The sequence below is a fragment of the Mus caroli genome, unplaced genomic scaffold, assembly GCF_978045245.1.
Source record: "Mus caroli unplaced genomic scaffold, Mus_caroli_1 scaffold_1, whole genome shotgun sequence".
NCBI classification, from domain to species: domain Eukaryota; kingdom Metazoa; phylum Chordata; class Mammalia; order Rodentia; family Muridae; genus Mus; species Mus caroli.
In genome coordinates, this window is record NW_028227256.1 from 16,011,831 (window position 1) to 16,038,140 (window position 26,310).

The following is a 26,310-nucleotide window of genomic DNA, read 5'->3' on the forward strand; positions in this document are numbered from 1 at the left end:
GGGGGGCGGTCATGTAAATGAGACAAGAGATGGGGGCGTATTTAAATAAATGAAGAGATGGGGTCCATAGAAAGGAGTCATTTTAAAACACCTTTTGAACTGTTTGGAGCACTTTTCTCCCAACTTTCCAGTGGATAAAAGGGGGAATCCAGCAGAGGTTTCAGACTCTGTATGGGAAGTCCAATGTAGTTGTCTGTTCAGCCCTTGAAGAAAACAGTCTGTTCACTAGCCCACTGCAGCTGCAATGAGGGAAGTAGAGAAGAAAAGCATCATTGTAAGCCCATGGACCAAGAGAAGTTCCAGGTCATGAAAATCCTGAGAATTGAAAGTTAGAACCCCAGAGCAAGAGTACTAAAGAGAAACTCTTACACTTTCAAAGCTCTGGCTAGAAACCTACTCAGGAAGAATTCCTCAAAGGACTGGGAATCACCAAAGAGGGATACCTATGGGGAAATAGAGTCAGAGCAAGTCCAAAATAGAGCATTGAGGTCTTTCAACTGCTCTTTGCTCTAAAATTGCCAATTTTTTAATATTCATCTCAAATAAGTTATCACAGAGGTGAAGGGCAAAAAGGGATCCATAGATTTCAAATGAATACTTCTTGCTAATAGTTGTGTAATGGACATTTCAGCTACTGAGTACTCTGCTGCTCTGTAGGCTAAGCATCTCATCTACCTTTAGGATGTGCAGTGTTCTATTGTCCCCAACAAGAACAATTTAGAACCCAGGGGCTCTGTGGCAATGGAAAATGTCTCTTCTTTTGCACATTCACGCCTGGGTTGTGTGGCTATATGCACCAGTGGAATAGAATACACTGAACTCCATCCTTAGACAATGCACACAGATAGTTGTTTAAGGCATAACATTAACGGATCAATCTTCCCTCTATTTTCCTCTTTAAAAGAAAAAAAGAAGAAGAAAAGAAAGGAAAGGAAAGGAGAAAGGAGGAGGGAGGGAGGGAGAGCAGGCAAATGTGGATAGAAGAGGGCAGACTGGGAAATTAATTCCTTTGGTTAAATGAATCTAAGTGTGAGGGAGTGGTAGAAATTGCCCAAATAGAAGCTAGTACTGTGGCTCAGTAGTAGACAATATACAAAGCCTGAGTTTGAATCCAACACACACACACCATAAATCATGTTAAATAATTGCAATCATTACTCTGCTTTATTTAATATGACATAAACAAATTGCTTAGAGGAAGCCCCAAGTAGGAGAGGGAGGAAAGGAGGATGAGGAGGAAGAAGATAAAGAAAGCTAAAAATAAAATATTAAAATTAGGGACAAGAGCTGAGATATCTGTCTGCTAATTGTTTGCCAATCTCAAACTTACAGGAGGTACATATCCTTTTAGTGAAAATGCTTTAGAATAGATCCAAACTGAAACAAACTGCATGGTAGCCACCTACAATCTCAGGAGAGAGAACATCAATTTCTTAAACTATTCTTTCAGCTCTGAATCCTAACCAAGGTAATAATAATAATTATTATAAATAATAAATGGTGATTATAAATAAATATAATAATATATAAAACATTTTAGGGGAATCCCTTCTGTGATATGGGACAGGAGAACCAGAGAGAGGGGAAGAAAATCATGGCTGTTAACATAGACCTCTCCTTCTCAGGAGGTGTCAACTGGCAAGATTGTCTCACCTTCTTGTGTCCTACTTTTAGTAGGTATGCACTAGCCTGGACTCTAGCTGAGACCAGGATGTACACCACCAGTTTGCCTTTAGAAGGAGCCCCAGGCAGCCTGTCACCATGAATTCAACATGCTGTGGCCAGTTAATTCAATTATAACATCCCCTGGAGAATGTGTAGCCAATCACTCTCCAAGAAAGGAGCAAAACAGAAAAAAGGAGGAATTAAGTTTGCTCAAAAGCCCAGTCTTGACCCAAGTCAAGCAAGATGTCACGTATTAATTTCTCAAGAACGGGAGGGGGAGGTGTCTGAGAGAAACAAACCCAGTGGCTTCACATCACACACATCAAACCCACCTGCCTCAATGACGTTAATCATAAAAGGGGCACAGCAAGCAACGCCTAAGCAGATGGGAGGGAATGCTGACCAGTTAGTGCATATGGCACAGATGATTCCCCAACTATCCTTTGGGGTGAAAAGGCCTTTTGTATTTAAAGTTGTTATAGTTGGGAGGAAGCAATTGACCAACTGAAGTTCCCCCTTTGTCTAAGATGCTGATATAAAGAGTGGGAAGATGATGTAAAGAGGGGGAAGATGAACCAGCTCCAACAGAGCCTGAAAAAGTAGATCCTTTAGCAAAAAAGGTACAGATGTTCTCCTTCCTGTTCCATCTCCCTTGGATGTATTTAAATATTTCTCTCACTCTGTGGCCTTTAGTTTCTTCCTAAACCCAAGAGTGTTCAGCAACTAACATAAAGAAACCCTGAATTTCCTTTATTTGGGTAATTAAAAGTCACTCAAGGAAGTGGTGTAGGTATTGGGAAAGCAACAGAAAAGTACAATTGCCAGCAATTCAGTAATGTCATGAAGTATTCAGACAAAAGAAGCAGCTAGAAGGTACCCTGTGATACACAGGATATAAACTTAATTATCAAGAGCATCATGAGACTCATTGTGAAGAGATGTGATGTTGACTGCTGTCTCTGGAATTAGGAATAAGTAAATTGGTCAATGTTGCTCCAGAGCAAGCTGAGGCAGCCATGCTTTCCTAAGCCTTCCGGTTGTCCTAGAAGAGAAGGCTGTGCATCCATCCTCTCCTTGGACCTAAGATAAAAGTAAAAAGCCCTTCACCTTAACTGAAGACAGATGTTCCTGACAGTTGGGAATGTTGGGGGACAGATGGGTTTTATTGGATTGAGAAGGTAATATCCTTTCTTATTTGAGTGCAGACTTCTTATGAAATTAACATTATGCACCAGCACAACTGTCTTATCATTCACGAAAGTAGGTAGGGGGTTCTCCATATTCTTCTAGTGGGAATGAAGCTGAGCTTTCTCAGGGACAAGCATTCTGAGATAAGGTCACAGAATCAGGCTCCAGATCCTGTGGACTACTGTGTAGGATCCTATTATCTATGTTCACTGTGGATAAGCTATGAGAACTGGGCTCAGACCTAGCAAACAAAGACTCTAATGTAAGCATTTGGGGGCACAGGCTCTAAGCACCAACAATGTTCCTCTTCCCCTCCTACTTAAAGACCAAGTCCTATATTCTTCATTTTCATCCTCACTGGCCTTGCTTGAAAAGCCTTCTGATTTCAACAGTTAATGATTTGGAATTTCAGGGTGGGGAGTGGAGATAAGCCCATCTTAACAAGGGGAGCAAATATTGGCTGCTGATCCTGTGTGGAAGTGAGGCATCTTGGATGTCTATTGCAGACAATGCATTTTAATTCTTGTCATGTGTCCTTATGTATAGAGCCAATAGCTCTGAGTGACAGGCCCGGCTACTGTGTGTGAGCATGCCCTAATAAACCCTCCCATACCCTCAACCAAAAAAAAAAAAAAAAAAAAAAAAGCCACATGTCTGTTTGCCTGCGGCTTGTTATTAAGACACCTTCTCAGCTTAAACACTTAAAAGGGAACCAAATGAAATAGCAATTAAGACTGAATTGCCCTGTCTATCTCTGAGATGAGCCAGTGGGGCCAGCTAGCCCGCCAGGTTTTGGGTGTTTTATTTTTTTCCCCCTTGAATAGGCAAGTTTGCTAATAAAACCTAGCAGAGCCTCTATATTTTGAGCTTGTTGCTATCTCTCTCACACACACACACACACACACACACACACAGAGAGAGAGAGAGAGAGAGTGAGAGAGAGAGAGAGAGAGCTTCAAAACACTAGATAACTCAGTGGATCAGCCTAAATTTTGGATGAAGTATAACTCTAAAACTGTTTGAAAGTTGAGAAACCTAGAAGAAATGGAAATAGGGTTGTGTGTGTGTGTAGGGGTGTGTGTGTGTCTGTGTGTGTGTCTGTGTGTGTGTGTGTGTGTGTGTGTGTGTGTGTGAGTGTGCGTTGCTGTTCCCTGTCCCTTTCCATCATCCTCTTTGTAAATGTAATGCAAGTATTTGGGGGCTCTTTAGGGGTAATGTAACTGCTTCCTGTTGTTGAATGGTCCATACTCCCACCTACCAAAATAGAAATAAGGAGAGACAGACAGACAGACAGACACAGAGAGGGACACAGAGAGAAAGGCAAACAAATAAAACAATAAAACAAACAAAAATCACACTGTTTACAAGAAAAGGGAAAAGAAAAATAGTAAAGGGGAAAACCAGGCTGGGTTGGGGAGTGAAAGACATTTACTTAAGTTTGCAATATCCTCACACATCTTTATTCTCATACATTTTTCCAGTTGTTCCACTTCTTTGTAACAGAAACTTAGGACTGTCCATCATGATTATTTATCTTAAAAACTGCTAAAAACAAAAAATGTTAGCCACCACCTGGTGTTGCCTTTCAAGGACGAAGAACAGAAATTCAATGTAAATATGAGAAAAAAGGAGTATTGTTTTCACTTGGAAGAAGGCAGACATCCCAACTGGGCAAGACTGATTCCAATGCCTGTTGGAAAAAAAGATCAGCTTTCAACATCCAGGGAGTGGAACCAATAGGAACAAATGCCCAGTCATGTAAAAGAAAGGTTTAATTAATATATGTTTCTGTCTGTAAGCTGCATGTATTGGGGATAGATTTCTATCTTCGCAATAAAAATGTGTAAATGCTCTCTGCAGAGATGCGACCTCACCTCAGTCGGTATAGAAAAGCATGATAAAGGTTGTGGAAAATGGATAAAAATGTTGAAAGAACCCCCAGTTCCTTATTAGGCGAAGATACAATATTTATTCCTTGTCTCATGGGATAAATCTCTTCTGCCTATTGTCCTCCCCGTTCTCACTGCTGATGCTTAATTTTCAAAACTTCTATATTACCAAGGGACCTACGACATCAGCCAAAGAAATTCTCAGCAAGTACAAAATCTGTTCCAGGGAGCTGCTTTTGTGCAGAGGGAAAATTTTGTTCCTACAGGTTTTTAAGTGGGTACGAGGCAAGGAGCTATCTGATCCGGGCAAAACCATTACAGTTTAGATCTCTATCTACGGAACATTTTTTTTTTTTCTTCCTTTAAAAAAAAATTGGAAAATACAAGAAGTTTTGGATTTTTTTTCCTGATTCTTTTTTTGGAGGGGGAAATTGCATCGTAAGCTTTTGGAGAAACCCATCATGTCAACTACCTTTCCCGGACTAGTCCACGATGCGGAGGTATTATTACTTTTTGTGTGTGTGTGTGTGTGTGAGCGCGCGCGCGTGAGTGTGTGAGTGTGTGGCGGCGGCGGTGGTGGTGGCGGTGGTGGTGGCAGCTTCCCCTGCCTCTAATCTATATTGGACCGTTACGTTTAATTATAATCTGGCTTTCGGGAGAAGTTACGGAAGGGAACGGGAGAAAGTTCGTTATGACATCTGTCGCCAGGGAGGGCAACTCTCCTCCAAGTTAAGCACCATTTGCAGTAATGAGGGAGAAGCATAATCCTAACAATAAGTGGGGACGAGGAGAAAGCTAGAGACACAGAAAGGATTCTCCGAAAAGCAAAGAAAGGGGACTGATGAGGGACAGTAGGTGGACTTGGGGGGGGGGGTGTGGAGAAGAACGCAGCGCATCCCTTTCAGAAGGGGTTTATTCAAGAAATGGCACACAAGTGGCTATGGAGGCGAGCAAGTTGAACAATTTGCACGGACTGGGATTTTTAATGTATATATACATTAAATGTATATACATATACATTTATATTTGTGGACGGTGATCTTTTTTATTTTTTATTTTTGAGCAGCCCAGGCTGAACACCTCCGCATGGCCAGGAGGCATTTCGGTGCTAGGGTCTGACTGGAGTAGCGATGTGCATCCTAGCGTTCTCTGCGCGTGGACTCTCTTGCTCCCCTAAGCCCCCAGTCACCTGCAAACCTTACTCCCAACGCCTAGCTCCAGGCACAAGTTGAGAATTGAAGGGTGTGAGTGTATTTGAGTGTGTGTGTGAGTGTGTGTGTGTGTCTGTCTGTCTGTCTGACTGACTGTGTGTGCATGTGTAATGTCGCCCGCACCTATATAGGGTGGGGGATTCCCCCCACCCCACCCCGCTCTCTCCACTGTGAAGACGAGGCCGCCCACCCCCAGTTCAACTGTTAGCGAAGTCTGCTTGGTGAAGGCACTCACTGAGTCCGGCTGCTCTCTGGAAGCCCAGCGCGCTCTCTCCTCCTAGGGAGAGTCAGGGAAAGCTCCCGACTCTGGGAGAGTGGCGCCTTGGTTGCAAAATGACAAACCTCAAGTTTTTCTGCTCTCCCCTTTCCCCCTCTTCCTTCCAGATACGTCACGACGGATCAAACAGCTACCGTTTGATGCAGCTTGGCTGTCTGGAGTCCGTAGCCAATTCCACGGTTGCCTATTCCTCCTCCTCTCCTTTAACTTACTCTACCACCGGCACCGAGTTTGCGTCCCCCTACTTCTCCACTAACCACCAGTACACCCCGCTCCACCACCAGTCCTTCCATTACGAGTTCCAGCACAGCCACCCGGCGGTCACTCCCGACGCCTACTCTCTGAACTCGCTCCACCACTCACAACAGTACTACCAGCAGATTCACCACGGGGAGCCCACCGACTTTATTAACCTGCACAATGCGCGGGCTCTCAAGTCCTCCTGCCTGGACGAGCAGAGGCGGGAGCTGGGCTGCCTCGATGCCTACCGCCGCCACGACCTGTCCCTCATGAGCCATGGCTCTCAGTATGGAATGCACCCAGATCAAAGACTCCTGCCAGGGCCCAGCCTGGGGCTGGCCGCCGCGGGAGCCGACGACTTGCAGGTAAATAAGCGTGCAGCGGGTTTGTCTGCGCCCTCCCCTTGCCCTCCCCCTCCCGCTCTCCGATAATGCTCTAGCTTTAAGTTTCTCTCTCTCTCTCTCTCTCTCTCTCTCTCTCTCTCTCTCTCTCTCTCTCTCTCTCTCTCTCTCTCTCTCACACACACACACACACACACACACACACACACACACATACTCACTCACACTCGCACACGAATTAGGAAAAGTCATGAAATTACAGGAGGACTGTGCCCACTGGGTTCCTCTCATTGGATCAATAGCTGAGGTCCCTTTCTGGAGCCAGTCATCAGAAGTCTTTTGTGAATCTAAATTTCTGACACTGAGAGGATAGGTGTGTGAGATCAGTGGAGCTGGGTCTGAATCTAGAGGTCTCAGAATAAGATTCCTAAAAGCTGAGGTCCACTCAATTGTATCTTCAGTTTCGATAATTTGCAGGGTCTCCAGCGTTGACCTAAACAGAGCCTTTAGGGGAGTCTCCTGATGAACGTCTCTCTCCGGGAGGAGAGAGGTTGTTTGTTCTCAAGAAATTGTTGGAATCATAAGCTTGAACCAAAGTTTCACAAGCATATCAGATTGCTGTGTCAAGCAAGTAACCACAGATGATGGCCTCAAAACAGCCCTAACACATAACCTGCACAATGCACTTCCCAAGGTACAGCTGTGATTCCCTGTGCCTGAGCATACAGGAGCCCGGCGGCGGGACTCTGTATTCTCTCCCTTCAGGTCTTACGTAAGATGCAACTCATTATACTGTCAAAAATGAGTAAACAAAGGAAGTAAGACAAAGAAAGAGAAAGCGGGAAGGAAAAAAGGAAAGACAGCAGGCTGAGAAGAAAGGAAGAAGAGGAAGGAGAGAGGGCAGAAACAAATTCAGACACTTAAGAGGCCACCACTTAATCAAATCACCTACTTCACACCGTTTCCACATTCATCGCCAAAACCAGAATTTTTAATTAAGTGGTTCCATTGTCTTAGACACATTTCAGATCAATAAACCCTGAGATCTAGACTAAGAACCCAGAAGAGTCAAACTGGAACTTTCTTAGAGTGGAAAGTACAACTCTGCCCGTGGCAAGTCCTTCCTTTTTCTGTCTGCACAAAATCTGCCACCTCCACTTTCTCCTGAAGACTGGGAAGATATTCCAGGAGCACAACTTGGAGACAGAAGAGATCCCTTGTTGCGCACAGAATATCTTGCCCCCTCCTCTACCCCTGAGCAAGAGATTAATTTTAAATTAAAGTGGAGGCCCTTACACTTACAACAAAGAGCCAGAATTACAAGATTCATGCACAAGAAAAAAGATTTTACTCCTAAAACGTTGACCTTATACACTTATATTCACAAAATAATTTTATACGCTTAGGACTTTTTTTTTTTTAACATTTTCCACAGGATCCCCTTATGTCTCAGGAGGGGGAAAATCTGCCATTCAATGCTTAGCTCCACTAAAACCTATTTACTCCTTTTAATAGCCACGTCTGTTGCTGATTTTTTTGTATCTGTACAAATTTTTTTTTCTGTGCCAGGCACAAAGCTGGGTATTTTTCAAAAGAGAGGATTAGAACATTTGCAAGCAACCAGACAAAGGCAGAATCCTGTGTAAAAGGACACCGTAGTTTATCCAATTTTCGACTTAGTGCCATTCAACTGGTCATTTATGCAATGTCATCTGACCAAACAACATGTTTTACTTATGAGGGGGGAAGGTTTGTTAAGTGATCAGACCAAGGTTTGTTTCTTCTAAGAAAATCAGCATCCTAACAGTGCGCCAGAGAGAGAGGGGAATTAGCCCGCTTCCTTGGAAAGCTCAGTTTTCTTTACCTTTTACACTTGAAATCTCTTTTACAAATCTTTATTTCAGCCCATCTCTTATATATTTATTATTTCTTTTATTTTTACTACTCTTGTTAGAGTAATATTACTCATACTGAGGAAAAAATCACTTTAAAATACTAGCTGAAACAGTGTGGAGTGTGATGTCTGCACGTGTGGTCATAACGACTTCTGTAGGTGTATGTCGGTGCATGAATTATAATATGTATGAATACTAGGACAAGCTTATAAATCGATAAGGTTATTCTACTCCTCTGGATATACTTGGCAGAATGAGAAAGAAAGAACCACCGCTATATTTAAAACAAGAAGCAAAGAGAGGAGGGAGTGTGTGGGGAAAACCTGTCTCTCCCCTTTCATTTCTTCCTTTTTAAAACATTCATCAGCATATGCCTCATTTCAAATGCAACAAATGTAAATATACTTTTCCCTGCACAGAATTTTAAGTGAAAGTCCAATGGTTTGGAGGGCGGTCTAAGTCTGCCTAACAGATGCAAACGGTCCTGTGGCTTCGGTTCCATCTTTGAGTCTCCTAAAAAGATTTGCTATGGCCAACAAAGGAAACTGTCACACCTTTTCCCATCACCGCTCTAATTTATGCTCAGGCTCCAAGTTTTTTTTTTTTCATATTGATTTGATAATCACTTTAAGGCAGAACATTTAAAATAAGAAAGAACTGGTGAGTAGGTTGAAAAGGGGGGTCTTACAGGCTTGCCTCAATATGGTGAAAATGGGGAGGTAAAAGGGAGCCAGGGCTGTAAAGGTTGTTTTGTAAAGTGGGTTTTTATTATGCACCGACTCTCTCCGCATTTACTTAACTCTTCACGGGCTGTTGGATAGGTTAACACCCTTCAAGGCCTCTTTCATGTCCAATACCTCGTTTGTTTGTAAAGGAAAATGAGCTTTTAACACATTTTGATTCTGATGGGGGGACGAGACAGACACAGGGAGAAAATTTTATTTTTCTTAATAAAATATTACTAAGCCCTTCCCAGTTTTCCAGCTCAAATGATCACTCAGAACCTTGGAAACCTAGGGATCGGTAGGGAGTGAACCTGAAGGTGTTTCCTCTACCAGGCCCATTTTGGATAGGATTATGTGATGCTCCTGCTTTGGGGGGTAAATGGAATCCTTCTAAGATATTCTGATCCCTCCATGTGAAATTCTTCCCCTTAGCTTCCAATCCCAGACTTGACACTTAAGCTATAATTTTCTTTACCCAGAAAGTGGTAAATATGCGCCTGTGTATATGTACTCTCTGAGACTCAAAGTGCTTCTCATTCTCTTACTCCCAAATGAAAAGCTCTTAAGCTTTCTAAAGTGTAACACTGGGGAGGGATGTGAAATGCATACCTTAAGATGAATAGAACTTTTAGATTGTAGGATGTGGGGGTATATATATATATATATATATATATATATATATATATATATATATAATCTGTTTGCTGTTACTCGTGCTCCAGCTCTAAGGTGCTTTGAATGGTCTCCTGAGAAGGGGTCAGGGATAGGCTAGTCTAAAATGCTTCACCCACATGGTCATGCCTATGATATTTGAATGCTTCTCTTTCTTTTTTCTTTTCTAAAGGGTTCCGTGGAAGCCCAGTGTGGGATTGTTCTCAACGGCCAAGGGGGGGTGATCAGAAGAGGTGAGTAGGAATACCTTGGTCTCAAGTATTCATTTCCAGACTGTTTCTTTGTTTTGAAGATCAGGGGAGACTTGGAGACATCATGTTCTTTGTCTGATGATTAAGAAAAGAATTATGTTAGTCAGTTATTCTAGGTCCATACATCTACATTAAAAAGCCTCCTTTCTTCCATTGACACTTAAGTGCTGGGTGAGTTCCACCTTCGCTGGGAGCTCTCCACTACTCCTCAGAGCATGGGACAGCATCAAAGTTAGGGAGAAAAATCACTGGGATAAAAAAAAAGTTTTCACACTTCTTTCCCTTCACCCATACCACATCCTGGAGCAGGATTTCTGGTTTCTTTTAGACCTAATGTGCCAGCCACAGCCTGGGTGTTTGGGGTGATGGTGTCAGCTATGGGCCTTAAGGGATTCTGTGAAAGGCTGTATCATTGAGGCTTTCAAGGAGGCTAATGAGTCACCAATATTGTAACTGCCTTATTATTATTTTTGAAACGTCCAGAACATTTCTTTCTTTAAGGGAGGGTGGGAGGAGGAGGTAGTGTTAATGTTAAGCGTACTGGATAAAGCTTTCTTGTTCCCATCTGTTGAGGAAAACATCTGAATCCAGAGAGTTCCCGTAGCATTGGAAAGGGGGGTGAGGGGAGAGAAGAGAGCTGTTGCATTCAGCTGAGGCACTGAAGGGAGCTGTATCTCAGATGTTCCATTTTGACAAAAGGTTTTGAACTATGACATTCACAGGGCCTCAAGGCAGTACAGATTTTTACTGGCTTTGCTGCTTAACTGTACCCAGAGCCTCTGAAGTTTATTTTTCTAGCATGCCCAGTAACCCGAGGAGTGCATGAGGCAAGAGGGACCAGCTGTTATCCCAACTTCATACGAATTAATAAGACAGCCTATTCACCAAAACTAATTCCTGCTTCAGGGCCACAGTTGTCTCTAGTAACCAAACTGCTAAACTTCTGATGGTACCAAATAGCTCCCTTTGTCCATCTCCATTATTTCAAAGCTAGATGAATAATTTGCTTTTGGGGGTGGAGGGGGGGTTGAGAAATTCACTCTTTGAAAACAGTGGAATATTTGGTGTGAAAACACAGATTTCATGACCCAGGATCCACTATAAACACTAAGAGAGAAAAGAAAGGAAGTTTATCTGTTGGAACTTGGCTGCTCCAAAAGTGTGTGCCTACACTGTATTTAGAGTTTAAAAGAATTACTCGAATCTGTTGCTTCACACTTTTGAGGCTTCAAAGCTAGTTTTTGGCGTATAGATATTGCTTCTTATAGATATTTAAAAGAGATACTAAGCTTTTCAAGATGGCTGAATGCAGCCATATTGAAATTATATGAAACAGAGGCAAGTTTATAAATGTTAAATTTAACCATTAATAACTTTTGGACAAATAAAACATACACCGTGAAAAGTGAGGGAGGGGGGCTCTCGGTAAGTCTTGCTGATTGGGGTTTGTTGGGAAGGAAAAACAGTAAAGGTGTGGCCAAGCGCTCAGGGCGCACAGGCACAGTGGTGCTGAAGGACAGCGCCACTAATTAGGGAGCGAAACCGGCTGCTAGCCGAGAGAGCTTTCCGGCGCACTTAGTATATTCTGTTTCGTACTTGCTAAAATGCCTCTCCCAACGCTTGACTACCACATCCAAATGATTGTAGCACAGCTAAAAGGATGAATTCCAAGTTGGACGCTGGAACTGTAGATGCTCTGGAGTCAATAAAGTTTCCAGGGATGGCCTTTCATCTGGCCATCCAAGAGGAGCTAAGCTTCGAGGTGTCTAAAAGATGCAAGTGCGCTTTTCATAACGCATCAGAACTACGGAAGTGGAGTTCCTCGGGTGAAGTTTTCTTGTTCTTGTGCAATTCAGTACATATTTGTTTCACATTTAAACCTTTTCTTAGCCTGGTATTTTAAACAAAGCGTTGATTGTTTAGGAGAAAAGTGCAATTCCCAAGGGAAAGGACCTGGAAATTTGGAGTTAAGCACCAACAAAATCTGTAGCCTCCACCTCTGAGTAACTCGGATCCAAGCATCTGAGTACGTTTGTCCATTTTCGCATGTCTTACAGGAAGGATGGGAGCAATCTGGACTCTAGAAAGATAAGGGGGAGGGGCAGGGAGAGTGTTTCTTGACTCTGTAGCTATCAATGTGCACAATATCCAAATGGATAACAAGGACTTTTATATTATGTCAGTGCTGCAAGTTCCCTCATGTCAAAATACCCAGAAAACACCTTCTCTTTATTGGCATGGTTGCACACAGAGAACTCTTAAATCAATAACTCAACTTCTCTCAGGTTCATCAGAAATAGAACATATTAAGTGTTAAGCTATTCCCTTCCCATCCCCTCCTATGGTGACAATACCGGTTCCTTTTCCAATCTGCAAGTTACAGGCCATCCTCTCTTAAAGTAGTCTTTTTGTTCCATCATTTTCTTTCTTTCATTAAGTTCTTGGATACGTTTATATTCCTGATGGTATCCAGCATTTACAATATTAGAAAAAAACATATTTACTTCTCAAGACCTCCCTCTCAGGTGTGATTTGAGTTAAGACACCACCTAGGTGTGCTACCTGAGAGGGTGTAGAAAGAAGCTGGCCTGTCTTGTAGATGGGTGGAGAGATGAGGACTCATTGGTCCCTAAATTTGTAGTAAAAAACAAATGTTATTTCTCAGACTCACTTTGGTGCCAATTACATTTTTCCCCCTGTAAACGAAGGCTTGATAACTGAAAGATAATGTAGACAGACCAGGGAGGCAGCAACGAGGTAATTACCACCTAGATAAAATATTTGCGGCCGCCTCAGAGGCCCGCTCCCCGCGCGCTCACTCCCGGTTAATGGTGTGCTCGATTTTGCCCGCAGCTCAGCCGCTCAGACCATCAGAACCAATAATCTTTACTTTACCCTGCACTCGCGTATCGATAGCTTCTTTCGCCTCCGGCGTTGGCTTTGATATGTTAATATTTCTGAGTAACAAATTCTGCAGAGATCATATTAATGTTGTTCGTACAGAGTGGAGCTTTGCCTTCGTTGAATATTCAGACAGTGGGTTTCAAAAGGCATCTCTCGAAGAAACGGGGCTTCTATTTACAGGAGTCGCCTATGTTTTTAATCATTAAAAAAAAAGAAAGAAAAAAGAAAGAGAAAAAAGAAAAAAAGAAAGAAAGACCCACTTCTTTTTTTCCTGGCGACTCTTCTGAGGCGTCCTGGGGGGCCCCTCCCGTTTGTCAGACACCCAAGCCCTTTTATTTCTCACAGAGTATTTAATAATAAAATAATGATGAGGACCTAGACGGTGACTAAGCTAATCATGAATGGGGTCAGGGTGGAATCGCAATATGGGGTTCACTTGAATAAAGGGCTCTAGTCTTCACATACTTGAGGAAAGAAGATAAGAACACTCAGAATTCCTGTATGTGGGTGGAAAGTGACATTTTGGCCCTGATCTCTTTTGTGAAGTCGGGATGGCAAACTGGAAAAAAAAAAAGGTGTGTGTGTTGGGGGGCGGGGTGGAGGATGAAAAAAGTGTAGAAGGGGCAGCGCCCTTGTTTCACTTTGTGATCATCTTCCCTTGCAGCCCCAGGCTAATTTCCAAAGCTTAAATACCACTATAGCCTCTGGGCCACGCTGAGTGAGAACCCACTGGCCACTTGCAGTCACAAGCACTTTCCCAATTGCCCTTGGCTACACAAAATACAAACTACTTTGAAACAAAACATTGTGGGGGGGGGGGGCAAGGAATTAATATAATTTGAACTCTGCATGCTTTAAGGGAACAGGGGTGTATCCGATCGCTGAGGTGAGTTGCTAGCCAAGACTTAGGCGTTTATACTGATGCAAACATTGTCCGATCTGATTTAATTCTTTTTACAAAATGCAGCCACCCTTTCTACCAGTAATGGATAGGACAGAACTGACACTTCTTGTATCTTTTGTGGACCTCAAGGCAAGGCGACTGGCTTGCTCTTCCTCCTTCCTCGCAAGGACAAGCTCCTTGCTTTGGTTTTTTAGTACTCTCCTGGGCCTTTGGTTGGACCTTGGGCTCACTCCTTCTTGCAGCCAGCGGAAGGAGCAAAATAGAAGGTAGCTTACTCTCTCCTTCCCTTTGTCAACATCCCATCAGTGAGCGGCTACCCGAATCTCTTGTAGTTATACTGGCTCAAACTCATCCATCTCTTTGGTTCTTCTACCCTTTCGAATGAAAATAGAGCAGATGACACACTGGAGACTTTATGGGCCTCCTTAATGCTAAAATGCACATACATAAGACTTGAATTCAATCTCTTTTCTGTGACCTCCAAAAAAACGCACGCTCCAAAGCATTGTTGGTTTGTTGGATAGTTATTTTTTTCTGAGAAAAGAAGGTGCTTTGCTACTTCCTCCTCCTCCTCTCCCTCCTTCTCCCCCCACCCCATTCTTTCCTGCTCAGGAAAATCACCAGGACCCAAAGTACTTCATGCTTTGGGGACTTCTAATGAATCCCTGAATCTCTAAACACATACCAGGACACACTATGAGACAACAGCAATCTATCTGGTACCCAGTTCCCTTTCTTTTGTTTGCTGAATGTAGCTCTGGCCTTGAAAATAAGCTACAGCTATTTGATGTAATAGCACCTGTAATAGCACAGTCTTGCTTCCGAACCGCACATTATGCTGCTGACACACCTCAAAGGCCTGCATGATGGGAGCGAAGTCCCCACTTCTTTGCTGTTTGAATACAATTAATATCTGCTGCCATAGGGGGAGGGGCTTCACACAGTCAGGGGTAGAGAGTTGATAGAGGGAAAAAGTCTAGATCCTACCCCACCTATCAGACAAGAGTACCACCTCAAGGAAATGAAACCGAAAAACAAACAGGGACAGGAAACTCTTGTAACCACTTACACATTTCAATGTGTCAGGGAAAAATAAAAAGAGCGATCACTGGAGATGAAAAAGGGGAGGAAAAAAAAATCCCTACCATTTGTATTTTTTTCATTTGAATTGTAAACATCTGTTTGGCTGTAAGGCGAACGGAACATTTATTTCAGCTCCTAAAATTTAGTCTAATTATGTCAACACCACTGTTTGGCAGAGCGAGGCGGTGCTGAGGTGCTATGACTTAGAGAGCTGCATGCTGAGGCCTAGGGAGCTGAAGCAAGCTAGAAAGTATTGATCACACCTGCAGAGGCTCCAGGGAGCCTCTTGGCACAACTGGATGTGTTCTTAGGGGTTGTTGTGACATGGAAAGTCCTTAGCGATAATCAGTGTTTTTGTTTTTAGTTTTGTTGTTGTTTGTTTGGGTTTTTTGTGTTTTTGTTTGTTTGCTTGTTTGTTTTTGCTCTGCTCTACAAGTCTGGGGTGAGAATAGGTTTATAGTGTTTAGCTTCTCATTAGGTATATGGTACAAACTATGGGTAAATGAATATACAACTACATAGCACTGATCCTGTGATGTGGCAGCTGTTCACCACAGAGTTGATGTTGGATATCATTACTCAGGCTGCTGAGCATGCATCTGTCCACTTCCTGTGACACCTCATCAGCTAGAAAGGGAAGTAGAACAGGTGTGAACACCTTCCATTTTTGAAGAGATGGATTGAGGAAGAAAGGGGTGTTCTTGCTAATAGGGCAAGTTCTTCTTTGTCACCAGTGGGCTTTTTTTTCCACCAACCTATGGTCTTAAGACAGAAGGATAGATCCCCCAGACTAACCAGGAGAAATGAAACTCCAGCCTTCTTCAGGCTATTCAGGATCTTCCCTAGTATGAAGGACAGTTTAAACCTGTGTTCTTTGTGCCAGGGGTACTCATAGCTACAGAATTTGGCTAACTTCTTTCTGTTTCTTAGACTGAACTGTGTTATTTATTTATTCATTCATTCATTCATTCATTCATTCATTTAAAAGGAGGACCTAGACAAATGTTTTTGAGATAATTCTTGACTGCTTATGTAGTTACTCACTAGAATCTACAATCCCTAAGAAACAGTTCTCTCCAAACTTTACAACACTGGCCTCTGTAGAAATATTGCTTCTCTATGTATATTGCTTCTCTATCGGGAGGATGAGAACTCCTAAGAAGTTCTGTATGCCCTACCTGGCTCTGTCAAAAAAAGGCATTCCCGGGTGGATTGCTGAAGAGAAAATCAGTATTTCCCAATATCTATAAGAGCTGAGGGGCATCAGAGGTACCAGGATGACCTTGAGGGGGAACACAGAATAACTACTGTTGATGGCTTGGTGTGATCCACTTCTGATTGTCCTCTGTTTTCTCATCAACACAGTTGTTCTCAGTTCCCTTGGCTAGGTTCTACCATGTCACTATTTCCCTTACAAATACAACACCCAGATTACATGACTTTATTTTTTTGTCTGCCCTCCTGGAAAGTAACCCACTGGGAAGAAAGATATCAGGTTCCCCAAGTTGATGTAAACTCTACAAGTTGCCCAATCTTTAGCCAGAATAAGAGAGTTCCCCAAGGCTGCAACGATGCCACGTATCAAAGCAACAGAAATTCCCTTTAAAGATTCCGTGACATAAAAAATAAAAGAGTGTAGAGTTGATGGATAATCCTGAATACAAAATAAATCCTTGAGGCAATTTGTGTGTGCATAAAGCATATTCTTAATATGCAGCCCATGTAACTTACCTAATACATGCTATTTTAGCATAAACCAGAAGCCCAAGATGGATGGAGGAGCAAAAATACTCAGGGCCTGTAGAGTTCACAGATGGCTAGGTAGCTTACCCAGAGCGTGTACTGGCAATGAATAGTTGCACTCAACCAAGCCAAAGGGTGATAGATTCTCAGTGCAGGCAAACTAGGTTTAATTCATTTTTCAAAATTTATAACCATTTTTTCTCTCTAAACTGGGTTTCTAACCAATGGATTACTAAGTATAAGAAAAGTCTAAAATTGTACTGTCCCACACTTTCCTAGCCGGGGGGAAAATGCTCAGACACTTAAGACTAATTCTTTAGGATTCCTCTTTGCAAAATACTGGCTATTGTACAAGGAGAGATGCTCAATGTTATGTCTGCTTCTGATTCATAGTGACTTGAGGAGGTAGGGGCCCTCTTTGGGGAGAAGAGTAGATGGATATTGTATTTTCACATTTATCTATTGTATATTCACATTTATCTTTTCAATAAAATTTCTTTTATTGAAATTACCTTTAGTTAATTTCATGAGCCTTTGGATCATTCAACTTTTGAGAGGTGACTCTCATTTCTTCTTAAAGACATTTTGTATATATAAGTACAAAGTACAATAATTAATTAAAGTGACTAAGTGGCTAGATAAGAATCTGTGAAATCTTACTAGCAGTTTTGCTATTACTATTACTTTTGAAACCCTGAAGAAATTCAAAGTGGGAAAGAATTAGTAAATTTGCATTTTCTAGCTGCTCAGAAGGTAATTTACAGTTTTTTTTTTGTTATGTTTGCTTTTTGTTTTTTTTTTTGTTTGTTTGTTTTTTTAACTTTAAGACAGGGACTTTAGTTTTACAATTGACAGAACTTCTGACCTCTTAGTCATTAAAACCTAGGGCTTGTTTCCAGAAAATGGCATGAGGAATTTGTTGCAATGGACAGAAGATTTAGCCAAGGATGCCTTGGCATTGTATCCTCCCCTCTTTTATATCAGTGAAACACTAGGGCTTATAAACGAGTTCAAAATCATTAAGGGAGGAAGACCTTTGACTATTGGCAATTTCAAATGGAACTTAGGTAGGAGGTTATTTAATGGAGCACAGGCAACTTCTCAGTGGCTATGCTACTGAAAGGACTAAAATCCATTTCCCAGGACACATTAGTTGACAATAGTTCCTTGGAGACAGGCGAGGCCTCATGAATGGCTCCCTTGCCCATACTCTGGTAAATAGTACCCTACCTATGTTCACTGTAATTAAATACTAAACTCAATGGATAACACAGAGAGAGTAGGAGTGGGGAGAAAGAGAGGATGCTGATCAGGGAAGGTAATAGGGGCAAACATGACTACAATTCATTAAGAATGTGAATGCAACTGTCAAAGAAAAATAATTTAAGAAAAAGAAAGCAACATGGGTCCTTATAAAGCCACTCAGAAGAATTTTAAACATCACCAGGATGTAAACATTTTAATATTATTTCTTCCAGGTAGGGAAGAGATCCTTTTACATATTTTAGTGTCCTCCCAGGTTTTCTTAGGTGATGTGTCCAGGGAACACCCCTGAGACTGACAATCAGAGAGAGGGTCCTTGCTGTAACTGCTTCTCTGTATTTATTGGTTGAAGATAATAGGGGCATATTCTAGCCCAATATGTCTCAGACTTTAATGAGTCTGAGCAGCATCTGTCTTTCTTTGAAACACTGCAGATCGGGAACCAAGAAGGGATCTAAGGTCCCACACTTGGTACAAGTTTCTTCCTAGAAACCTAATATAGATCTCACTCTTAGGAAATGGATTTTAGACAACACTCATCTGCATTTCTCCTTTTCTAATTTCATATTTCTCACTTCCTTTCCCTCCCTGCCTAGTTTTTGGACAAATAACTTAAGCTTACCTACAACTAATTCGAGAGAATTCAAAAATGCATGGTCAGAAAAGACAGTTGTGAAGGATTAAAGAGGTAGCTTCATGCTCTCAGACAGGACCTGGATTCCTTCCCCAAAACTACAGCAAGCAACTCCCAATTGCCCATGACTCCAGTTCCACAGCACCTGACACCCTCTTTTTGCCTCCTCAGAACACTTTGCAGAAAATCAGAAAATATTTTTTTCCCTTAAGAAAAGATCCAGGAGGTGGTGGTGCACACCTTTAATCCGAGCACTTGGGAGGCAGAGGCCGGCAGATCAAGGCCAGCCTGGTCTAGAGAGAGAATCCCAGGACAATCAAGGTTACACAGAAAAACCCTTTCTAAAAGAAAACCACACCAAATCAAGCCAATAAGACAAACAAACAAACAAAAAAGGAAAAGAAATGGGGAAAAGAGTTTTGAATGTGAATTTGGCAATGAATCTTGAAAACTATGCCCTCAGAGGTCTTGGAGCATATGAAGGTATCCATACATCCCAAGATCCCATCATCTTTGCAAGGTAGGCTTTAGTGGAGGGTTTTTGCAGCAAGTTAGGAATTGGGCATTAAGAAACTGTGACCAGTCATGTTCCTCTTTGAGTCTCCAAGTGTGTTTTAGTCAGTGGGAGCTGCCTTAGGTTAGGGAATTAGGTGTGCTATTTCTATGGGAATGTAAGGCTCAAGAGGCTCTGACAAACTTGGAGTGAGAGATCTTCTGCTCCAGTAATTCTATCATGGCAAATTCTCCCTCCGGTGATGCTGCTCTTCCTGGTTACTGATGCAATGCAGCCTAGTGGCAGTGGTGAAGCAGCCATCATAAGCATAGTAGTCATATTTAACGCAGGTGACGGCTGACACTGAACTTTATATTGGGTTTGATACCTGTGCTGACAGTGCAGATTGAAGTATGCTGCCCAGATTTGACGGGATTGTCACCTGCATTTTTTTTTGAATTTACACATTTTTAAATTTTTTTTTAAAATTTTATCTTCGGCATCTCCTTTGCATTTTTCCTTTTTTCTTTTTTTTTTTTGCACATTTTTATTAGATATTTTCTTTATATACATTTCAAATTTCAAATGCTATCCTGAAAGTTCCCTATACCCTCCCCCTGCCATGCTCCCCTACCTACACTCCCGCTTCCTGGCCCTGGCATTCCCCTGTACTAGGGCATATGATCTTCCCAATACCAAGGGCCTCTCCTCCCATTGATGGCTGACTAGGCCATCCTCTGCTACATATGCAACTAGAGACACCATCTCTGGGGATAATGGTTAGTTCATATTGTTGTTCCACCTATAGGGTTGCAGACCCCTTCGGCTCCTTGGGTGCTTTCTTGAGCTTCTCCATTGGGGGCCCTGTGTTCCATCTTATAGATGACTGTGAGCATCCACTTCTGTATTTGCCAGGCACTGGCATAGCCTCATACAAGACAGCTATACCAGGGTCCCTTCATCAAAAACTTACTGGCATATGCAATAGTGTCTGGGTTTGTCACCTGCATTTTTGATGATGAGCAGGTGATTTTGATAGTGTACATAAAGGCTGGCGACTTTAGCTCATGGACAGGTGAAGGAAGAAAACAATTTATAAACATTTTGGGAAAAGGAAAGCACACATCACAGGTTTCTGTCTCTTCTGTGTATGTGCACAAGCACATGTAACTGTAAACCAATAACTACTTTCCTGAGGTTAAGTTTTGATTTGGGGGCATTAATGTACGGATGCATTTCTTGATGTACTAATGTTAAAATTAATAATATAGAGGAGACCTATGTTCTAGAGGGTGCTGATTTTGTCTGGAATGACAGTGGTACACACAGATTCATTTTATGTGTGATACACAAAATCCTAATTAGTACATGGAGAGATATCTTCTGAGTAGCTTGAAATATTGGTGGATAAACAAGTGTTGCCAAGCATCTCTTGATATGGTCTGCTTCTCACAGAGCTGTACTCTTTATTAACATATACATTTTTCTCTCCCAAGGTGGCACCTGTGTAGTCAACCCCACAGACTTGTTTTGCTCAGTTCCCGGTCGTTTGTCTCTTCTCAGTTCTACTTCCAAATACAAGGTGACTATCGCTGAGGTAAAGAGGCGCCTCTCACCACCCGAGTGCCTCAATGCTTCACTTCTGGGAGGCATTCTGAGGAGGTAAGCTGGAGCTGTGCCCTGCCATCCTGTCTCTGGTAACCAAGCTGATATAACTCCATCTTTTTTATATTCTATTGAATGTGGTATTCCCTGTGAGGTCAAACTGTCTCACAATTTCTTCAAAGTGTTGTCTAAACAAACGACTTTTATTTGAATTTGGACAGAGCAAAATCCAAGAATGGTGGTCGTTGCCTGAGAGAAAAACTGGATAGGCTTGGCCTAAACTTGCCAGCTGGAAGACGGAAAGCAGCCAACGTTACCTTGCTCACTTCTTTAGTTGAAGGTATGACTTTCATGTTCATCGAGGAAATACTAAAACAGTGGTTACAGTGCTGCAAGCCTTGGTTAATTTTACTGTTTTACAGCAGGCTTGTTAAGGGTAATAGTTAACAATTATAGGAGAGTTTCCTGATTAAATTTGATGTTAATTAACTTTGCCTCAGTTAAAAACATCGCTAATTCGTGGGATCAGTCAATCACCATGCTGATCTTGGCAATCATAGGGAAGACAGAATAAAGCAGTGGAAGATGTGTGATACTTCTCCAAGCGTTTCTCGGATAACAGCAGCAAAAACCTGGCCACAGTCTTCTCTCATTATTAGCTTAGGGTCTGAATGAATCTAGTTTAATCCATTGCAACTCGGTACAAGATCCATGGGGTAAACAAACTTAGGAGGCTGATAATGTTATTGGGCCTGAAAGCAGACTTCATTAAACATTATAGACAATCTTGACAGGGCTTCACTGAGAGGCTCTAGCTGATTTGGCACTCAGTAGAGAACTGCCTGCTTCTGACTCCCAAATGCTGGCATTAACGGTGGGAACCACCATCCCTAGAAGCTTGGAGATATAATTTAAAGCCCATTGAAATCCGTGCCTCGGAGAGGGTAAACTGAGTCAGGCAGAGTTTGGGATTAGGAAGTGCTACACACAAGGAGATGGAAACATAGTGCCAAGAGTTGCTGTTTCTCTCCTATTTCCTCCTTTGTTTCTTCTGAATGGACTAAACTGTACATTTTCATAAAATCTTCTACTCAGGAGCAGCTTCATGGGGTTTTGAATGCCAGAGGAAAACTCTTCAAAACAAAATCTAGAATAGTATTGTTTTAAAGATAAGTGGTGGATGGCTTCTTTTTTCTTGACAGGTGTTCTAAGAACACATCTGTGAGACTTTAGGTGCACCAGTTAGCTTCTGTCTACGATGCTATGGGGCATGGGGAGTGAAAAGCATAAGTTATCACACTGACTTTTCCTACAGTCTAAGTGTGAAACATCTATTTGTTTAACATTAGGAATTTCTATGATTGTAGCCAGACACTGAGCGCGCAATAGTAATCTAGCATATAGGAGACACTGGTAGGAGGCCAGCCTGGACTACATAGTTATTTCCAGTATACCTTTGGTTACTGAGCAAAATATTTTTAACAAAACAAACAAACAAAACAAAACTTAAAGGAAAGTATATTGACTGTATTATTAACACTTGTCTTGGCAAAAATAGTTTTGTTCATTCTGTAATCAATAATGTAATCAAAATTGTCTTTGCTTCTGTTTTCATTAGCTGGTTTTGGTTTTGTTTGGTTCAGTGTTTTTTTTTAAGGTAAGGTCTCATGGTATAGGAAACATTAGCCTGAAACATCAATCCTCCTGCCTCAACCTCCTGAATGATTAGATTATAGGTACCCATCAGCCAGTTCAGCTTCGTAGCCGTTATCTTTGCATCCCGCCTTAAAAGTAAATAACAACAGCAACCACAGCAATAAGACTTTGGCAGCAAACATTTCAATTTAATCCAAGTTACTCTTAAAGAGTGGTCATCGCTGACCATAAATCTGAGCTATGAAGTGGTCCAAAATCTAGACCTTTTGAATTCTAACATGATACTTAAAAGTTTGGGGTTCTGAATTACTTTGTATTTAAAATTTCAGGTTAGAGATATTCAATTAGTAATTTCATGCAAGTGGGCTTGAGCACTGTGGGTAAAGGAGAGTTGGCCTGTGCCTTATCCTGATTCTTGCTTTGTGTTTACTGCTGATGAAAGCTGATCTGTGATAGAGACGTCATACTTACTATCTGTTGCGGCCGGCCAGCAGCTCGCCACATATATGTGCTGGCAAGAGTAGAGCGAGGATAAATGAAACAAAAACAAAGCAGTAAGAAACGGACTAATTATGAACTAAAATGGATGTAGCTCCCTGATCATTTTAAGAAAAACCTTTTTACTTGTTTGTTTGTTTATTTATCTATTTATTGTTTTTGTCTGGTAGTTTTATTTTTGTTTTTGTTTGTCAAGACTGTTTCTCTGTGTAGTCCTAGCTGTCCTAGAACTCACTCTGTAGGCCAAGCTGCCCTCAAATCAGAGATCTGCCTGCCTCTATCTCCAGAGTTCTGGGATTAAAGGCATGTATCACCCCCACCTGGCTTGGTGGTTGTTCTTAATAGAGAAAACAATTAGATGTAATACCACAGGTTTGAGAATCACATAAATGATAGACTGTGAGTATTTCATTTCCTTCCCAGAAATTCTCAAGGTATTTTATCTTACAATTGTCTATTCACTTTCTCTTTTTAATTTTAAGATTTATTTATTTTTATTTAATGCATATGAGTGTCTTTCCTGAATATATATGTATGTACTGTGTGTGTGATTTGGTACCTGGTGAGATTACAAAAGGGCGTTGGGTCCCCTGGAATTGGAGTTACAGAAAGTCATGAATAATTGTCAAGAGTGCTAAGAGTCACACCTTGGCTCTCTGGAAGAGGAGCCATTTCTCTCAACTGTTGACCCATCTCATCAGCTCCTCTATCAGTTTTCTTTTCAACCTATAATTTTGTGGAAAAGATTACAATATTTCTCCACTATTGTTCATTCACATCTGCCCTTTATCCTCCAGATTTTCTGCATTATTCAGGCATACATCATCATGATCAGGAGCTAACTACCCACTGTTGCAGAGCTAGTTGTTTAAGAGTATTGAAGGAAGTGGTGATGTAGTCACGGCTGCCCATCACTTTTTTCTTACCTACACTCCTGCACTCATCAGCATTTAGCATAGGAGGGAAGTTCTGTTCACAGAGTGGAAGGCTTTATGGATCAGTCTGGCAAAGCCTCACATAGCATTGTCGGTCAACCTCTGGGGTTCTGGAACACCGCTGATTTAAGTTGTTTGATAGAAATGCCTAGAAGAGCAGTTGTTAAGCAGTGGTTAAATCCTCCTTTTTCCCTCTTCTTTTCTTCCTCCTCATCTTTCTGCCCGCCCACTTCTCTCAACAGTGTGGAGTCTCGGCAAAAGAAATATTTTATTTCCAAAGACTGTACATAATTTCCCTTCAGTCTTTGTTAGATGGAACCCGTGTAATTGTTGCTGACATCTTTAGCTTCAAATCTGTAAATTTCCAGACCTGCCCTGTTTCCAACCTAACAGGAACTGTAAAACCTGGTGTTTTTCTTTGAAGTATTATGAAATAAAACAACAAAAATTTTCACTCTGTGGCAAATATTTCATTGATAATCCTGAGACCATTCAGTTTGCTGACTAGAGTACCTGTTCTTATCAATGAATGGCTAATTTAAAAATGAAGTTCAAAGAAAAGAAAACAAACAAAACCAAAACAAACAAATAAAAAACCCCACTATCTCCTTGACCTTCTAAGAGTAATCTCATTATTAAAACTGGTATTAAAGTTAGGATGGTTAGTTTACCTGGCTGGGCCCCATTTTCCTCATTAATAAACACAGTGTCTAATATAACTAGGGGAATTCTAGTTGTTACACCCCATATTGCTCCTTGGTGGTTAGCAACTTAACGCAATGGCATCTTGTTTTGTCCTGGCCACAGTTTGACACATTCCTCATTAGTAATCCCCCTCTCTATCTGAGTCTCAACAGGGACTAAGAACCCAGAGTTCTTTTGTCTATAATTGCACACCTCTCTGGGTCCTAAGAGTCTTTTAATATATCCTTAAAAGAGGAAAGAAATGGAATCTACCATATTACCCCTTCTTCTGTTTATTACTGCTAAATTTGTGAAAATTGATCACTTGATCATACCTGGGTGTAGGGGTAAACTTGGGCTGTAGTTGTAAATCTCTCTCTCTCTCTCTCTCTCTCTCTCTCTCTCTCTCTCTCTCTCTCTCTCTCTGAGAAGAGACATCTCCACAATAACTCACAAAAATATGAAGAAAAGAGCTTAGTAACCAAGGGTTGTAACATGGCAGGTAGAGTTGCCTGTCATTGAGACTCATGACCTGATTGATATCATAGCTTGCAGAAGTATGCAACAGCAAGCATGCCCCCTCCCATCCACACAGAATAAAAACTTTAAATGTGATAAATGTCTTTACTAAGAATATTTTATCAGAAGACAAAGTTTTGAAAGTCGATGAGCATATTTATCCAACACCACATTGTATGACTTTTGTATAATTAATGATGTTAGCATCAGTTAGACAATTGGAACCAGAATGGCACAAGAGTACCTAAGGAAGATTAAATATCACACTCTAGTTTTCCTTCACCTACACCTCAGAAAGTGTTAAGAGTGTGGCTTCTAGGGATGACTAAGCCAGTGAAATGTCATATCTACCTATCACCTACTACAGGGAGGCACATCAGTTATCATAAGTGTTCTTAGGTATGAAGCAGCAGCAGTGGCAGCATCATACTCATAAGGTCTTGGTGAAGATCCACCACAATACCTTCAAACCCATGAGCTTGATGAGCAGCCCAATCAAGAAAACTAAAGCGAAGAGATTAACTGTTCTGTATAGGATCATAGAGTTGTAGACCACAGGAATATGGGTCCAGTTCTTCAGCTTTGCAAACCCAAAGTCTGTTTTCCATTTTGACTTCCATTATGGTGAACTGCCGTAAACTTGATTCTTAATTTGAAAGAAAGAGCAAGATAGAGGCTGCAGTCCATGATTGCCTTGCACAGTGCCCCACTGTTCCTGTGAATGGTAAGCAGACATGACTGCCTCTCTCTTACCCATCACGAATGATAAGCTTGTAAAAATCTTGGTAAATCTTCTGCCGCTTAATTTCCTCAAGTAAGAATAGCACTGATGGTGATTTATCCTTCTAATTTGAAGTAATCCGTAGCATTATTTAGAGTTACCGATGAACTTTACAAAACTCTTCCACTGAAAATGTTATAAAACTGTATCTTTAAAATACGTGGGAAAATGCATGTTTGTGTGTGTATGTTGTTTGTGTAATTGTATGTATGGTGCTTGTATGGGCCTGTGTATGCATGTGTGTGTGTGTGTGT

General features: G+C 41.5%; 1 protein-coding gene across 2 annotated transcripts in view; it reads left to right on the forward strand.

Moving 5' to 3' along the window:
• Positions 1-5,203: 5,203 nt before the first annotated feature.
• The window catches only part of Tfap2d (transcription factor AP-2 delta), a 52,329-nt gene continuing 31,222 nt past the window's right edge, over positions 5,204-26,310 (forward strand). The window contains exons 1-5 of one of the 2 annotated variants that reach the window (XM_021170917.2): positions 5,204-5,242; positions 6,338-6,835; positions 10,276-10,336; positions 20,875-21,040; positions 21,205-21,323. In XM_021170917.2, the coding sequence (XP_021026576.1) occupies positions 5,204-5,242; positions 6,338-6,835; positions 10,276-10,336; positions 20,875-21,040; positions 21,205-21,323 (883 nt within the window). Of the gene's footprint in view, positions 5,243-6,286; positions 6,836-10,275; positions 10,337-20,874; positions 21,041-21,204; positions 21,324-26,310 lie in introns of those variants that run through there. The other variant, XM_085835107.1, reaches the window with a different exon arrangement.